An 18,386-nucleotide genomic window follows, 5' to 3' on the forward strand; every position below is an offset into this window, starting at 1 on the left:
TAATACAAACCTGCACAAGAACATTAGTTGTTGTTTTTTTATTATTATTATTTAAAGTGTATTTATTTTGCGAACCACTGTCTTAAGTAGTTTAAAAAATTGCTTTATGTGTCTTTAACTGTCTTAAGAACACAACAAAATCAGTACAGATGATGTTTCAGGAAGATGATTTCCCCTTCACCGTCATTGATGAAGTCAACTGTCAGGTAATGAATCACATGGTTATCAGTCAGGTATTATAGTCAGCAATAGATTCATCAGATTTCAGGTAAATATTGACTGTGATTCCTGTACATATTAAGTGTTTTTCTTTGCTGTAACGTCTGAAATGTTTCTGCTGGACAGATCCTGGAGATGCCTTACAAAGGGAAGGAACTGAGCATGCTCATCATTTTACCTAAAGACATAGAGGACGATACAACAGGTCTGGAGAAGGTAGGACTCTCTCAGTCTCACAGATGAATTCATCTCTGTCGTCACCTTGACACATCTGATGATTCATATATTGTCCAACCAGCTGGAGAAACTTCTGACCTATGAGAAATTCATGGAGTGGACTCATCCAGACAAGATGAAACGCCGTAAGGTCCAGGTGAAGCTTCCTCGATTCAAGCTGGAGGAGACGTATGACCTGAATGAAGTCCTGAGCAGCATGGGCATGGTGGACGCTTTTGACCAGACAAAGTGTGACTTCTCTGGTGAGACATGTGGAAGGAGACTGAGACGTTTCAGATGTTGTTTGGTTGAATGTCAGAACAACCAGCTGTGCTCAGATGCTGCAGTGATGACCTTTGACCTATGTTAGATCCAGGCAACAGTTTATTGATCCGTCCTCTCTGGAGGAAAACTAGAAATGACATGAAATAAGGAGGAAGATGCAGTCACATAACCAAACTCTTATTAATGAAAACTGATATTTATTTTAATGATATGTTGTATAATTATGTAATGTGTCTTTTCTTACCTGTTACAGGTATGTCTGGCAATAAGGAGCTCGTTCTGTCCAAAGTCTCCCACAAAGCTTTTGTGGACGTGAACGAGGAGGGAACTGAAGCTGCTGCTGCTACTTCTGGAAAATTAGTACCATGTTGTTATAGAAAACCATCAATCTTCACTGCAGATCACCCCTTCCTCTTCTTCATCCGCCATAACCTCACCCTGACCGTTCTCTTTGCTGGACGTTTCTGTTGCCCTGAGTGAAATTTGTGTCTGCAAGATGAAAGCTTGGATGTAACGCAGCAGATCTTTATTAACAAATCATACAGAGGGCAGTAAAGGTCAATCTAGTTGATCAAATATTATTATCATGCAGATACGTAGTTAAGACATGGCATACATACATACATGTGTCGCGGCTCTTACATTTCTTCAAACTCATGTTCAAAAAAATTGCAATGAATTTGAATGGAAAATATTGTTTTAGACTGAAGACAAAACAAAAAGCTGTAATGATCTCATTGCACATCATAAACTTGTACGTTTAAATCTAAAACCTTTCAAGTCAGTTTTAGCGATCAGTTTTCTGGAGTTCAAATACCATCAATCGCAGTGAGTCTGATCAACCTGAAATGAAGTTCAGCTTTTCTTCTGGGATCTTCTTGACATTTTCCTCATGTCGTGTATCTGACCTTCACTGAAACAACACTGTAGCCTTAATAAAAGATGGTGGTGGCAGTATCATGCTCTGGAGTGTCTTCTCTTGATAGTCACTATCAAGAGAAGTGACTATATTTTTTTCGTTTTGGACAATGAAAAAAAAAGAGTGTAAATAATTTTACACCTGACTGTGTGTAAGCCTCTGTATTTTTTCAACTCATTGATATTCAAGATCAATTTTGACATTAAGGAAAAGTTCAAGTGTTATTACTTAATAATACAAACAGCAGAAATTGAAAACTGTCAAATATAAGAAAAAGCTCCCAAAACACCTGAATGGTTAAAAGTGCACAGGCATATTGCATCAGTCGTACATTATTAGAGTGTCATTACTTGGCAATTTGAAGGAGATTCGCCTTGTCTAAAGTCTGATGTGTGTCTATGTGGTCTTGCAGATCTTCTAGGCTTCATCACTGGGAGACATTTTGAAATCAAACCAAACGATGTGGTTAAGGGTCAAGGTTGTAAAATTTAAAGACAAACACAGGTCAGCTTCCCTCTTGCACACACGTGACATGGAGAAGTGAAAATCAGATAGTCATCTCCAAGCTCTGGAGTTCAGACACTCCAGAGCTTGGAGATGCTGATTAATCCGCCCATCACTGTCTGTCCCGACTTCCATCATCCATTTGTATTTCATATGCGTCAAAGGAACCGCTGATGGAGCGGTTTCTCCATCAGTCCCAAAACAACAAGCTGTGTGTTACTGGATACAGATTCAGGACCTTAACACCTGATCAACCCTTTGTTTCCATACATATCATTGAACATATCGTAAAAAATAAATCCGTGAAGCTTAAAGTCGGATCTCTGACTGAGAAAAACAAACAAACTTCTCATTCAGTCAATGAATCGCTTCTCGGCCTTTTGGCTCAGACAGCGGTCCCCTCCTTTGGGTGGTGATAGCGGTAGTCTTTGTGACTTGGCTGTTGCCACTGATTTAGAGGTTCAGTAAATTTTGTCCCCGGTTAAGATATTGACCACTAAGTAGTGGAAAATATCTTTTACCTTTTATTTGTATTTATTGGTGTTTCTTAACTATTTATTGGTTTTAGTAAAGGTTTTAAACCTTTAACTGGTGGTGCCTCCACCATGGCGGCTAGCCATGCCGGCATGCGGAGGCACCACAGTGTTCGTTTTTTATTTAAGGAAAGAGAAGAAGAAAATAGAATAACGAGATTTGACTTTTCCAGGAAGCTTATTCAACAGGTGCTGAAGTTTCGGCCAGATGACCTGAATTGTATCCTTACCCTGCCTTTCAATAAGGGATATGACGTAAGTTTTTGCTCTGCCGCACTTCTCAAGGATTTTTGGACACGGTTTGAAAATGCTAAGACCCAGTTTTCAGCTTTTGACGTCGAGAAACTGACTGACAACTCCCTGAAAACGGTGATTGTCAGGATGTTCAATGAGACTGTGCTGAGGATATCTGTATGTGGCTGGGTAGATACTGCACTGTGAGAGGCCAGGCTATGAAGGTGCGGGATGTGGACGGCATCTGGAACTGTGCTTGGCGGGTCCCCATTAAACAATGGGAAGACCCCCAAGGCTTCCAGGGCCTGAAGCATCTCCCCTCAATGATAGTCCTGGGGGAGAACAGGGGCTACATTCACTATCAAGGCCAACCCAAACTGTGTCGGAAGTGCAGCGAGCATGGTCATCTGGCCGAAACTTGTGAAAAAGTCTTCTGTGGTAAATGTCGAGAAGTGGGACACACGTTTGATGAATGTACGAACGGGCAGAAATGTAATTTGTGTGGTGGACAGGATCATTTGTTCAGAGACTGTCCAAAATCGTTTGCGAATAAATTGAAAAAAGGAAAAGAGACGCTAACGGAAACGGTTAATGAGCAAGTGGACGCAGCTGGGTCGAAAAATTCAAATCTCCCACCAGGTCCTCTGATTGGAGGAGAGGAGGAGAGGGCGGGAAGCGGGGAGGGGAAGGAACGCCCCCCCCCCCCAGACCGAAACATCCAGTGAGGGGGGGGAGATGCTAACCGAAGGCGGAGCTAGCTCGGACTCTGAGGAAGAACAGACGGACAGCAGCGATGATGCCCCCCTCCCCGACGCCCAGCTGGCTAAGAGGCCGGCATCTGAGTCACCTCCCGACCTTACCCCCAAGGTAGGGAAGAGAGGAAGGCTGGAGGAACTCTTCGGTTCTTTCGGAGAGGAATCCAGAGCCTTCCTCGCTGGCTCATCCAATGAGGCCTCGTTCCTAGATTTTGCTCACCAATCAACCCCGGAGGACCCAAACAAGGTAACGGCTTTAGAAAGACGGCCGACACCGAGAGTCCGAAGGGGGAATGGAGCTCCAACCCGACCTGCACCACCATGTGGGAAGGAAGAGCTCTGTTCACAGGACAGTCTCTGAACCCGCCGTTGTTTTAAATAACCGCCCGTTTTTTAGCATGGGTTTAATTTAGTATTATCTTGTTTTTAATCCTTTAAAATGTCGTACTTAATTTTAGCCATCATACTCATGACTCTCACCTTCTCAACCATCAATGTTAGAAGTGTGAAGTCGCGAGTTAGAGCCCAGAGTGTTTTATCCTTTTTAACCTCCGTACAGTCAGATGTGTTTTTACTACAAGAATGTTCACTCCCGTTTTTAAAGAATTACACCCGGTGGCAGGACTTGTGGCCACGGCCGTCTATATGGAGCGGCTCAAATGAAAATAAAAATGACGGCGTGGCCATTTTAATAAACAACCCGCACATCTTGGTGAAGGGGAGCACCGTGGTGAGAGAGGGACGAGCACTTTTAGCAAATCTGACTTTTAACGGACAGGATTTTAACCTCTTAAATATTTATGGCTTTAATGACAAACACGACAGGTATGACTTTTTAGAGGAACTGCAGCCCCACATGCTGGGAACAAAACCTTTAATAATTGGGGGGGGATTTTAATTGCATTTTATCTAGAAAAGATAGGAAAAGAAATAGACAGGATTTTAAGGTAGACAAAACATCACTTTTATTACAGAGAATCGTTAGGGATTTTAAACTAGTGGACTGTTTTAGAACTATGCATCCTGGAGAGGAGGGCCACACCTGGGTCAGTGGTGACGGCTCTATGGCCTCTCGCATTGATTATTTCTTCATCAGGGATTGCGCCCCAACTGATGCTAGATTGTCACCGGCTTTCTTTTCTGATCACCTCCTTCTGTCCTGCACGCTTTCACTTCCTTCAGGTGCGACGACCGGGAGAGGTCTGTGGAAACTCAACCGCTCCCTGCTGGAAGACCAGGTTCTGGTCGGCCAGTACCGGGAGCGGTACCACGAGTGGCAGACCCTCCAAGACCTGTACGAAACACGAGCACAGTGGTGGGAGATGGTGAAAGGTAGGACCCAGACTTTCTTTAGACAAGCAGGGAAAAATAAAAAGAGGAAAGAACAGAGATGCATGATGGGGCTGCAGAAAAGATTACAAAGATATTATTTTCTAAATCAAAAGGGAATGGATTTTAATAAAGAAATAAGAGAAGTAAAAAAAGAAATGAGCATTTTAGCAGAAATAAAGAGTAAGGGAGTAATATTAAGAAGCAGAGAGAGAGAAATAGAAGAAGGAGAAAAATGTAACAGATACTTTTTTAAGAAAATTATAAACAACCCAAGTTTTATTTCTGATTTAAAGTCAGAAAATGGAAACATTGTTTCTAACATAGAAGAAAAGAAAAAAGTAATTGAAAAATACTATAGTGATTTGTACTCAGAAAAAATGGTAAAAGGAAAAAATATAAAAGAAACTTTGAATTTCCTTGAGAAAAGTATAGAAGACAGCAGTTTTTTAGAGCAGGATTTTACCCTTTTAGAGCTTTTACAGTCTTTGAAAAGTTTTAAAAGAGGAAAATCTCCAGGCTCAGACGGACTCCCTGTAGAATTTTATTTAACCTTTTACGATATTTTAGCACCGGATTTACTTACTGTTTTTACTGATTTTAGCAAACTAGACACACTCCCTGATAGTTTTAGAACAGGAATAGTTACACTTTTATATAAAGACAAAGACAAGACAGATCTTAAAAACTGGAGACCGATTACCCTTTTAAACGTTGATTGTAAGATTTTTAGTAGACTTTTAGCAGCCAGGATGCGTCGAGTGTTGGGGGATCTAATCCCCCCGGATCAAGCCTGCGCCGTCCCGGGAAGGAGGATCACAGACAGCCTGGTACTGATCCGAGACACCATCTGTTTTGCGAGAGACAGAAACATTCGGCTGATAGTCCTAAATCTAGATTTTGAGAAAGCTTTTGATCGGGTCTCGCACCAGTATCTGTTCCAGGTACTGCAAAAAATGGGTTTTCCTGGGAGGTTTGTAGCGTGGGTGGGACTGCTGTACCGAGACATCTCCAGCAGATTTATGGTTAACGGGTTTCTGACAAAAGCAGTGAAAGTGAACTGCGGTGTCCGTCAGGGTTGTCCGTTATCCGCCCTTCTCTATGTGGCCTGCGTCGAGCTGCTGGCGCAGATCTTGAGAAGGACCCACAGATTTTAGGTGTAACGATACCGGGGAGTGGAGGGCAGGTAGCGAAATGTCTTTTATACATGGATGATTTTAACATTTTATGTACAGATCTTTTATCAATACATAGGATTTTTCAATTAACCGATTGGTTTGGGAAAGCATCAGGGTCAAAATTAAACAAAGAAAAAACAAAAGCACAATTTTATGGACCATGGAAAGAGAATGAAAAATTAGGATGTCAGTTTCAAGTAACGGAAGAAGAACAAAAAATACTGGGAGTAAAATTTGACAAACATGGAGAAGGAAAGACGAACTGGATTGAAATAACAAGAAGAGTAAAACAGCGACTGGGATTCTGGGGGATGAGGAACCTCACAATAGAAGGAAAGATTTTAATAGTTAAAGCCGTGATTTTACCTCCTAAGAGAGTGCTTTTAGAATTACAACGAGCCATTTTTTATTTCATATGGAACTCCAAATGGGAAAGGTTAAAAAGAGAAATCATGTACAAACCCAAAGAAAAAGGAGGAAAAGGAGTCCCAGACCTTCACTTGTTTTTAGGCAGCCATTATACGAGTACCCACCTGAAACAAGCAATGAACCTTTCCAGCAATAACAAAACAAACACGATGACCAGATTCTGGTGCGGGTCCTATCTTAGAAAATTAAAAATGATAAAAAGTGATTTTAGAACTCCAGTAGCTTTTAACCTTCCTCCTGCATATGTTTTTATACGGAACTTTTTAGAACATTTTAAACTGGAAGGAAAGGAGAGCAAGATTTTAACAAATCATCGTTTTATTATTTCTGTTGTGCAGGACTGGGAACCAGTGACTCCAGTGCGCGGCCTCCTGTACGGAGACGCCTCCACCGTTTGGCGCAACGTGAGCCATCCCGTCCTTCCAAACAGACTCCAGGACCTGTCATGGATGGTGGCTCATGGGATCCTGCCGGTCAGAGCTGTTATGCACTCCCGCGGCATGTCTGCAACGTCCATCTGCCCCCGACCCGGTTGTGGCGTGCCGGAGTCGGTAAGGCACCTGCTGTGGGAGTGCAGCGCTGCTGTGGACCTGTGGGCGAAGGCCGGCTCCTTGCAATTCCCACACTTGCCAGCAAGGGAGGTCCTCAAACCACAGCTAGTGCTGTACGGGGTGAGCCAGCAGAAAATAAAGAAAAAGGACTTTGCTGAGATGTGGCTCACCCTAGCCACCATAAAAGACGCCATTTTGACCTCCAGAAACTTGCTGGTGAGCAGGCGCAGGCAGATGCCCCCTGTGGCTGTGATCCGGATGGCGGCAGCAAAAAGGAAAACATCAAGGGCTGCAGGTGGCGCGCCAAGGACACAGCCACCAAGAAGAATCGCCTGCGCCTCCGTGGACGAAGGAGCCGGCGCTCCACGAGCAGAGGTCCAAGCAGCGGCGGCCTGGCTCTCCGGGTGAGGCAGGAGGGAAGGAGCTTCAGGGCAGGTTTCCCCTCTGAGCACCAGCGCTGTTTGGAAGGTCGGGAAGGCTCCAGACTTTGGAAGGAGTCACCCCGGTCCTGCTCAACTTTTAACACACAGAGATTTTATGTTTTATACTCTTGTTCTTAGCTCCTTTTAGTATAAATTGATGAACTGGAAAATTTTTTGAAAAGCTCTGTATAACTGTTTATACAGAGCTCTGTGTTTGTTTGGGCCGCTCTGAAGGAAACCTGTTGCTGCTTGGACAGGCTGAGCGAGCGGGGCAGGACTCCTCTGGCCCCATCGAGAGGCTTTTGAAATTGGACAACGACAGTTTGTTCCACCGGTTGAAGTGCCTGTGTTTTATTTTACGGTTTGTTTTGCTTATTATTGAAATTACTAATGCGTATGCTTTCTTTCGTTTTGATTTACTCATTTGTTTTCTTTTGCATTGCATTTTTAAAAAAAAATAATTTAAATTGTCCTTTATTTCACATGATCCCTTTTCTTTCCAGGGACCGAGTAGTAAGCCTGAAGCCATGTTTTTAAAAAGAGAAATGTTTTAATGAAATTGTTTAATAAAAATATTGTGGACTATTCTGTGTTCTGGTGCATCTCGTTTAAAAAGATCCCCCCCTACTGGTCACATTTGGTGCTGTTAGTGTTGAAACAGTTGTAACAATTGATGTTTGTCTTGTTTTGTCTCTGCTTCTCCTTTCTTCCGAGTGGGAAGCCTGTAAACAAGAACAGCTTTAGCGAACGAAAGAAGGACCGCTGTCTTCTTCCCCAAACTCTGTTTCTTTATTACAAATTGTCAAAATCATCCATTGAACATTCCTTTGTGCATTCATGTCCATGTGTCCTCCTGTGCTCCAAAACAACCATATTCCATCTACTTCAATAAACAACATCAGCCTCTACCAGCTGTGACAGCATCCATGGGCCAAATCAAAACAATTCGACAATCAATTTAAATCTTACAGATTTACATAAAAAGAAAACTATTTCTCAAGTGCAGTGAAATTTTAAGGCTACTAATTTCTTTGGATTGTAATAACTCTGAAAAATGCAATCATATTATTAGTTCTATAATTTAATATGGGCGTATTTAGATGACTAGATCTAGCTTAAGCTACAGTAGAATCAACTAGAAAATTCCTGAAGAAATGTAACCGGGGCCTGCCAAAGTGTGCCCGTCGGTTTGGACCCAGCGTTCTGATGCTAGAAATTAGCATCAATGCTAAAGAAAGCTGCAACGTAATCAATAGCATGAGGAGATTGACAAGAATGTTTACTAACATGGACTTGCACCGGTCAGTATGATAAAGTAAGTGTATTAGCTAAAATGAGCAAAAATGCTAATGTTAGCGTGATTGCTGTCAGTAGCATGTGGGACATCACTAGGATGTTTTCTATAATGGACTTACTCCATGCAGTATACTAAACATGGCTAATAAGTCAAATAAATAGCTAACAGCTTATTAAAGCTAAAATGCTAATGCTAATGAACTGCCTTGCGCAGCAAGGCAGTTGCCTAACCTGAGAGAAAAAGATAATGCAGAATAATATTTTTGCAAGGCAGTGCACTAACCTCAGGGGCATATTGAGGCTTTTATTTTCAAATTTGCAGTAAACTTCATATTAAATGCCCACAGTATTCCATTGTGTAACAGTGCTTTGGAGAAACCAGTCACATAAAACCAAAAAGAGCAATTACATGATGTAAAAATTGTCAAGGCTTTTATTTTGAAATGTTCATTAAGCTTAATTTTTATTGCCACAATAAACCCATGTCTAACAGTCATTGGGTTAAATCAGTTATATAATGCTCAAAAGAGCAATTACCTGATGTAAAAATATTCAAGGCTTTTATTTTGAAATTTTCAGTATGCTTCATTTCAAAGGGCCAAACTAATCCCATGTCTAATAGTCATTTAGTTAAATCAGTTATATAATGCTCAAAAGAGCAAATACCTGATGTAAAAATGGTCAAGGCTTTTATTTTGAAAATTTCATTAAGCTTAATTTTAAATTGCCACACTAAACCCATGTGTAACAATGATTGGGTAAAATGAGTTATAAAAAGCCCAAAACACAAGTAGTTCTATAGGCCAGCTCAGTCCTCCTCTGTAGTAACTGACAGTTCCACCATGTTTGTAGTTCTGACATTCAGCTCAGACCTCTTTTGTAGGCACTGAGTGTCCACCATGTTGTAGTTCTAACCTTCAGTCATTGTAGTTCTAAAGAGCAGCTCAGCTGTCATGTGAATGAGACAGAGAGGGAGAGACAGGATTCTGTTTGAAGCAGTTAGTTTTTCTGATCAAAGCAGGCTGAACATATCTTTCTCTAAATGCTGTCAATAGCATGTGGGATATCATTAGAATGTTGTCTGTAACGCGCAAGGCAGTTCCCTAACCTGAGAGAAAAATATAATGCATGCTAATATTATTGCACCGCCTATGTCGGTGCATTAACATGAGGGAGATATTGAGGCTTTTATTTTGAAAAATTAAAACCCATAAGCTTCATATTAAATGACCACACTAATTAAAATGTCTAATAGTGTTTGGGTTAAATCCGTTATTTACTGGCCAAAACAGCCAGTAGCTCTAAATGGCAGCTCAGCCCTCTGTTTTAACTGAGTGTTAGTTAGAACTACAGTGATGCGTATTTGTAGTCCTCTCATCTAATCTCATCTAAAAATTGTCAAGGCTTTTATTTAGAAATTTTTGTTAAGCTTCATTTCAAAGGGCCAAACTAATCCCATGTATAACAGTCATTGGATTGAATCAGTTATATAATGCTCAAAAGAGCAATTGCCTGATGTAAAAATATTCAAGGCTTTTATTTTGAAATTTTCAGTATGCTTCATTTTAAAGTTCCAAACTAATCCCTTGTGTAACAGTGACTGAGTTAAATCAGTTATATACAGCCCATAGCAGCAAGTAGTTCTAAAGGCCAGTTCAGTCCTCTGCTTCAACTGAGTCTTCCACCATAGTTAGAACTACAGTGATGCGTATTTGTAGTTCTAACCAGCAGCCAATAGCCTCCTGAGTTCCGTTGCTATGGTAAATAATTCTCTCTGCCAACTGTCAGCTGAGTGAGACAAGCAGGGGGAGACAATTCTCTGTTTGAGCCAGCCAGTTTGACACAAAAAAAAGCATTCGGAACAACTCCTTCCCGTTCGGGAACCGTAATACATATTTGAAAACCGTTTGAAGCGTATGAGAGGGCTATTTGTCGTCTCCGATAGTCCCGCGGTTCATATCTCTACCTCACTCACAGTATTAACGGCGATGAGAGAAAGAAATGGTGTGCCGAGATCTGAAATTTTTGAGAAATATATGGAAATACATGGGAGAGAGCCTGAGAGAGCGACAGAAAATCCTGTGGCATGACTTTGCTCTGAAGCACCGTGACAGAAAACCGTACGGCCTAGAGAAATTTCGAAAACATTTTACCGGAGCAGGCAGTTTGATACCAATTGGGCGATATTTGTGGGCGTGACGGCGATTTCAAAATTATTTTGGGGTCAAAAATTCTCTTCACTTCTCGCTCTAAAGGAGCGGCAGTTGGTGTCAGTTACGCTCTGCGTTTCGGCAGTTGGAAATTTTGATCGTTATTCGCTTTTTACGTCGCCATCGTAAGTCCGATTCCCAACAAAAGTAATAGCTCCCTTCTGGGCATCGAGCCGCACGTTTTGATACCACTTTTGTGGGGGTGCAGGCAGCGGTACTAGCCGCGTTAACGGTGATGGAAGAAAAATAAATAAAGAGACGTTTTATTGGGGGTAGAATAATAGATGCCTGCCATGCAATGCATGGAGGCAGTTACAGGGTAGTAGGGGAAAAGTGGTAACGTCTATAATAAATGTTTGAAACTGATGAAAACTGATTTCTGGTACATGTAACAGAGTAACTTTAACACTTCCTATCAAAAGATAACACAACACGTCAGGATACCACCGTAATCCTTAACAAGGTTGGGTCGGGGAGTGGATCGAGGTTTAGATCCATGTAGCAAACTCTCTATAACGGCTGTTTTACGACCGTTATATAAGCAATATAAAAAAACAACAACATACAATTCAATCTGATTAAAAGAGACAAATGTATGTGGAACAACCACACGCCCAGGTAACGCTGCCACCGTTTTTATAATGCGGCCCTGTATAAAAACACCACATCAGGACAAACTTATTTAAGAGGATCAATTTAAAACCGTTTTCCTCCAAACCTGCCACAGCCAGCAAACACACACCTGGTCACACACACAGGAAATTGACACTTGGCCACCACCCTCCCAGCTTCCCTTTTATGGAGGCTCAGGCTGTGGAGGGAGCGCCACCTAATGGTGACACCTGTTACACACAGTAAGCCTCCCAGGAATATGGTGGGAAGTGAGCTGGCTTTGCTATTGCCTGGCAACATGGCATACATGACATTATTCCACTAATGTAATCTGATGATGTCAAAGTGTTATGATGTCATAAGGGACATAATGATCTGTCCCTTATGACATCATAAGGAACAGATGCCTTGAATATCCAGCGTCTGAATCAAACTTGCAGAAGTCAAGCAGCAGCTCGGACGTTGGTTTTTCCACAGTGGATTTAACATTGAATTTTTTCGTAGCTTTTCTGATACATCGATCGAACAGTCAACATGTCGCCAGTTAAAACTCATATGTTAGACGAAGAGGAAGTTAGACAATTGACTAGAGATGAATTGGTCATCGTGGTCCTGGATTGGTTACACAGGATTAAAGACATAGGTGCAATGCTGAGAAGGGAGGATGAACTGGAAAAACTGTTGGGAATAGCTCAGGAACAAATTGAGCATCTAAATAAAAATAATGATTCGCTCACTCAAGAGCTAAAGGAGTCTAACCGACAAAACAGGAACCTGAAAGAGAAGACAATCCCAAAGTTACAACGAGAGATCGAGAACCATATTTCCCACAGGAATCAGTTGAGGGCTGACAATGATAGCTACCAAAAGAAAGTCAAAGAGTTGCAAACGTCTTTAACTAAACTCAAGAGGGAATCAAGACAGGAGGTGGATAATATTTCGAAAGGAATAGATGCAGTGGAGTCTCGATGCACAGCGGACCAAAAGACAATTGACAGATATCAAGATGAAGTGAAGAGACTGGAGTTTGAGCTGTTCCAGAAAATGAACGATATCGGCATTTTGAAGAAGGAGGTTACACACCACAGAGACAGATCCACACGACTTGAGGGCAAAATAGAGCATCTGGAAATGCAGTTGGACAAAGCAGCGGAAGAAAAGAAAGCTCTTTTGAAGAAATTTTCAACACCTCCAGCAGAAAAAGTGATAATAAAACCTGATCAACAGCTTTTAGCTCAGCTGACGTTATGTGGACCAGCATTTATGGAGGAAAAACTGAGACGCAGGAGATTAGTAAACCATATGATGAAGAAAGAACAAGAGATGAATGAACTGCTGAAGGAAAAGGCTGAGAACCAGTCTGAGCTCTTAGCCTTACGACACCACAAAGCTTTACATCAACAGCAAGAAGACAGGAATGAGAAAAAAAGGTTTGAATCTGATGTGAGAAAGATGAAGGAAGAAATTAAAGCGTTAAATGGTGAAATACAGGCACTAACAGAAAACAGGGATCAGGATCAAGATTATATAAAAACACTCACAGAACAAGTGAATCAGTGTAAGAACAAATACTACAGGGAGAAGAAGAATCACGAGGATTTGCAGAAGAAACACGAGGATTTGCAGAAGGAACAGGAGGATTTGAAGGAATCCATGAAGAGCGAAGAGGCAAAGGTAGAAAATTATATTGCTGTGGAAAAACCTAAACATGAAAGCATAATTGAACAGCAAAGCGATAAACAAGAAAAATTTCTACCACCGATTGACCAAAGGTTTGCGCGTTGTCGGAGAACTTTGCCTCTGGGTGAAGGCAGGTTATTGCCAGATTTTAAAGATGACAAGATGGTATCACAGGAAAAGTTCAATCAGAGAAAGCCAGCGCCCCCTAGCACAATGAAGCCTGAAATCACATCATTCACACCGGCACGTAGGAAACGTGTTGTCCAGGAAACTGAGAGGAGAGAAGGTAGCGGGCAACCAGGCAGAGTGACCCGATGAGATCGCTAAAGTTCCCTCATTAAGAGGTTAAAGGCAACTGATCTGGGAACTCCTGGACCAAGAGGCTGAGGAGAAGGAATCAGTTCCTCCTTACTTATAGGCTGCTACCCTGTGATCCGAAGCAGATGAAGAAGAAAAAGAAGATGGATGGACGAATGGATGGACGGATGGATGGACGGAGGGATGGATGGATGGAGGGATGGATGGACGGACGGATGGATGGATGGATGGACGGACGGTTCCAATCATTAACTAATGATGACTAGACTTTTATTTATTCTTGCAATTTGGCCAAAACCATAATTTTCTGATTTAATCTAATCAACTTTAGATTAAGTCCTTAATAAATAACTTGTACTAACCTGTACAAAACTAAATGCAAAGGTTTTCTCCGGGTGCTCCGGTTTGTCCTACCTTCTGGAAAAAAGTGATTAGGTTAATTGGTGCCTTTTAAATTGACCTTTGTCTCTCGTTCACTAACTGCTGGAGACATTCTTTAAATGGACACACTCTTTAAAGTAAATGCATAGGTTTTCTCCGGGTGCTCCGGTTTTTCCTACCTTCGGGAAAAAAAGTGATTTGGTTCATTGGTCTCTTAATTTGACCTCTGTGTCTCACTCACTGACTGTTAGAGATACAAAGAATATGAACTTATCTAGTTCAGATTCTTAATGCGTTTCTTTTTAGCACACACTCCTTACATGGCCTCATAAAATGGCTTCCAGTCCTAATGTTTCTATATTTTCTGTTTTCTTAGTGGTCTTAATTTTGAACAGGTCATAGAATATGATCAGACTCTCTAAGCTGGAGTGTCTTCCTGTTAAAAGGGAGTTGTTCCTCTCTACTTACTGCTCAGGATGAGGGACGGTAACAACTATCAATTGGATAATTGGATGAATGGATTGATGATTGGATTGGATGCAAAGTTTTTCTCTTGGTGCCTCGATTATTTTGACTATTCAGGAAAAGAAGTTTTGAGGCTAAGGGTGTAACTTTGTGTTGCAAGTTGGTGGGAATGAAGGGGGGTTAGAGTGCTGATGCACCCACAGTCACAGGACGACCTTTTCTTTTCTACTGCTAAGAATAAAGAGAAAACTTACATGAGAATGCCAGACAGGCTTATTCAATAAATTAAGATATGATGTGTCTTTAATATAGCAAATAATAATGACGCAAAACCTTTTTTGGGTCTGGTTGGGGCAGTTAACTCTTTATTCAGTTATTATTGGATTCTATAAAATGTGGCTTAAAGCTGAGATGCTGATGTTTGGATATGTAAAATATATTTGATCTCTGCTAATAAATCTATAGTTTGGTTTCTGTCAGTTCTAGAAACAAGAGAGAAAAAAGCCAATTTCTCTTTATAATGGCCCATAATTTAATTTTACTTAGCAGGAGTCGTGGTTTAAAATTGAAACAAACTTTGGCTCTTTATGCTTTATGAAATATTTCATCCTATTTGATGATTGATCTGAATATTGCCACGTTCTATGACAAATGATGCAATTTGTCCAGGAGAAAAATGTAGAAAAACAGGTCGTTATATTATGTTTTATGTCATCTGTCAGGCTTCCATACCGACTCGTTGCCATAGCAAACCAATAAAACAGTTTTCGGAAAAATGTTTTCGAAAAAAAACAACCTGAAATAAATATATAAATAATATATATAGATCAATATTCCTATCTCTAAATATTATATATATTATATATATATAATATATATATATATATATATATAATATATATATATATATATCAATATTATATAGATAATATCTTATATATATATAAAAAGATATATCTATACAGTTTAATAAACATTATTCTACCATTATATATTATATCTAAACTTATATGATAAAATATAAAAAATATATATATATATAACATACAGTATATATACAGTATATATGTATATATATACTTATTATTTTATATATAATATATATATATAATATATATGAATAAATATATAAATAATATTTATATATAAATATTATATATATACTTATTATTTTATATACATATATATATGTATAAATAAATCTATATATATATATATGTATATATATATATATATACAGTATATATATACTTATTATTTTATTTATATATATATATAAAATTTATATGAATAAATATATAAATAATATTTATATATCTAAATATTATATATATAAATATATATATATATATACATACAGTATATATACAGTATATATGTATATATATACTTATTATTTTATATATAATTTATATATATATATACACAGTATATATATATATATAATTTATATGAATAAATATATAAATAATATTTATATATCTAAATATTATATATATAAATATATATATATACATACAGTATATATACAGTATATATGTATATATATACTTATTATTTTATATATAATTTATATGAATAAATATATAAATAGTATTTATACATATTATTTATAATATATATAAATATTATATGTATATATACTTAATATGTAATATTTTATCTGCCTGAAATATTGCCACACATGTGACATGGAGAAGTGAACATCAGATAGTCATCTCCAAGCTCTGGAGTTCAGACACTCCAGGGAGTACGTAGCAAGGCAGTTGCCTAACCTGAGAGAAAAAGATAATGCAGAATAATATTTTTGCAAGGCAGTGCACCAACCTCAGGGGCATATTGAGGCTTTTATTTTCAAATTTGCAGTAAACTTCATATTAAATGCCCACAGTATTCCATTGTGTAACAGTGCTTTGGAGAAACCAGTCTCATAAAACCAAAAAGAGCAATTACATGATGTAAAACTTGTCAAGGCTTTTATTTTGAAATTTTTGTTAAGCTTCATTTCAAAGGGCCAAACTAATCCCATGTATAACAGTCATTGGATTGAATCAGTTATATAATGCTCAAAAGAGCAATTGCCTGATGTAAAAATATTCAAGGCTTTTATTTTGAAATTTTCAGTATGCTTCATTTTAAAGTTCCAAACTAATCCCTTGTGTAACAGTGACTGAGTTAAATCAGTTATATACAGCCCATAGCAGCAATTAGTTCTAAAGGCCAGTTCAGTCCTCTGCTTCAACTGAGTCTTCCACCATAGTTAGAACTACAGTGATGCGTATTTGTAGTTCTAACCAGCAGCCAATAGCCTCCTGAGTTCCGTTGCTATGGTAAATAATTCTCTCTGCCAACTGTCAGCTGAGTGAGACATGCAGGGGGAGACAATTCTCTGTTTGAGCCAGCCAGTTTGACACAAAAAAAAGCATTCGGAACAACTCCTTCCCGTTCGGGAACCGTAATACATATTTGAAAACCGTTTGAAGCGTATGAGAGGGCTATTTGTCGTCTCCGATAGTCCCGTGATTCATATCTCTACCTCACTCACAGTATTAACGGCGATGAGAGAAAGAAATGGTGTGCCGAGATCTGAAATTTTTGAGAAATATATGGAAATACATGGGAGAGAGCCTGAGAGAGCGACAGAAAATCCTGTGGCATGACTTTGCTCTGAAGCACCGTGACAGAAAACCGTACGGCCTAGAGAAATTTCAAAAACATTTTACCGGAGCAGGCAGTTTGATACCAATTGGGCGATATTTGTGGGCGTGACGGCGATTTCAAAATTATTTTGGGGTCAAAAATTCTCTTCACTTCTCGCTCTAAAGGAGCGGCAGTTGGTGTCAGTTACGCTCTGCGTTTCGGCAGTTGGAAATTTTGATCGTTATTCGCTTTTTACGTCGCCATCGTAAGTCCGATTCCCAACAAAAGTAATAGCTCCCTTCTGGGCATCGAGCCGCACGTTTTGATACCACTTTTGTGGGGGTGCAGGCAGCGGTACTAGCCGCGTTAACGGTGATGGAAGAAAAATAAATAAAGAGACGTTTTATTGGGGGTAGAATAATAGATGCCTGCCATGCAATGCATGGAGGCAGTTACAGGGTAGTAGGGGAAAAGTGGTAACGTCTATAATAAATGTTTGAAACTGATGAAAACTGATTTCTGGTACATGTAACAGAGTAACTTTAACACTTCCTATCAAAAGATAACACAACACGTCAGGATACCACCGTAATCCTTAATAAGGTTGGGTTGGGGAGTGGATCGAGGTTTAGATCCATGTAGCAAACTCTCTATAACGGCTGTTTTACGACCGTTATATAAGCAATATAAAAAAACAACAACATACAATTCAATCTGATTAAAAGAGACAAATGTATGTGGAACAACCACACGCCCAGGTAACGCTGCCACCGTTTTTATAATGCGGCCCTGTATAAAATCACCACATCAGGACAAACTTATTTAAGAGGATCAATTTAAAACCGTTTTCCTCCAAACCTGCCACAGCCAGCAAACACACACCTGGTCACACACACAGGAAATTGACACTTGGCCACCACCCTCCCAGCTTCCATAGCATAGTGTACAGAAACATCTGTGCAGAATATGGACTGGAAACCCCGAGATCAAAATGGGAAACACCCCCAAAGGTGGCGGAGAACGCCAGAGCTAAGATCCTGTGGGACTTCCAGATCCAGACAGACAAAATGGTAATGGCGAACCAACCAGACATTGTCGTAGTGGATAAACAACAGAGGAAAGCCGTTGTGGTAGATGTAGCAATACCAAGCGACTGCAACATCAGGAAAAAGGAGCACGAGAAACTAGAGAAATACCAGGGGCTCAGGGA

At 39.8% G+C, this 18,386-nt stretch overlaps 2 protein-coding genes across 4 annotated transcripts in view; both read left to right on the plus strand.

Moving 5' to 3' along the window:
* The window catches only part of LOC114137161 (leukocyte elastase inhibitor-like), a 47,417-nt gene that overhangs the window by 1,874 nt on the left and 27,157 nt on the right, over positions 1-18,386 (plus strand). Inside the window, exons 6-9 of one of the 3 annotated variants that reach the window (XM_028005748.1) lie at positions 129-206; positions 346-435; positions 518-698; positions 974-1,680. The exons of the other annotated variants lie outside the window; for them this stretch is intronic. Of the exons in view, the coding sequence (XP_027861549.1) occupies positions 129-206; positions 346-435; positions 518-698; positions 974-1,200 (576 nt within the window). The 3' untranslated portion in view covers positions 1,201-1,680. Of the gene's footprint in view, positions 1-128; positions 207-345; positions 436-517; positions 699-973; positions 1,681-18,386 lie in introns of those variants that run through there. 3 annotated transcript variants of the gene reach the window in all.
* Positions 3,614-7,678, plus strand: LOC114137164 (uncharacterized). Its single transcript, XM_028005755.1, has 2 exons — positions 3,614-3,912; positions 6,940-7,678. The coding sequence occupies exons 1-2, from the start codon at positions 3,646-3,648 to the stop codon at positions 7,558-7,560; spliced, it is 888 nt and encodes a 295-aa protein (XP_027861556.1). The 5' UTR covers positions 3,614-3,645; the 3' UTR covers positions 7,561-7,678.

The sequence above is a fragment of the Xiphophorus couchianus genome, chromosome 21 (assembly GCF_001444195.1).
Source record: "Xiphophorus couchianus chromosome 21, X_couchianus-1.0, whole genome shotgun sequence".
NCBI lineage: Eukaryota > Metazoa > Chordata > Actinopteri > Cyprinodontiformes > Poeciliidae > Xiphophorus > Xiphophorus couchianus.

What these genes read in the sequence shown, in the direction of transcription:
- LOC114137164 (XM_028005755.1), top strand. Translation starts at nt 3,646, where the DNA reads ATGCTAACCGAAGGCGGAGCTAGCTCGGACTCTGAGGAAGAACAGACG. An exon ending in CCCCGGAGGACCCAAACAAG is followed by an intron (nt 3,913 to 6,939) that starts GTAACGGCTTTA and finishes TCTGTTGTGCAG; the next exon opens with GACTGGGAACCAGTGACTCC.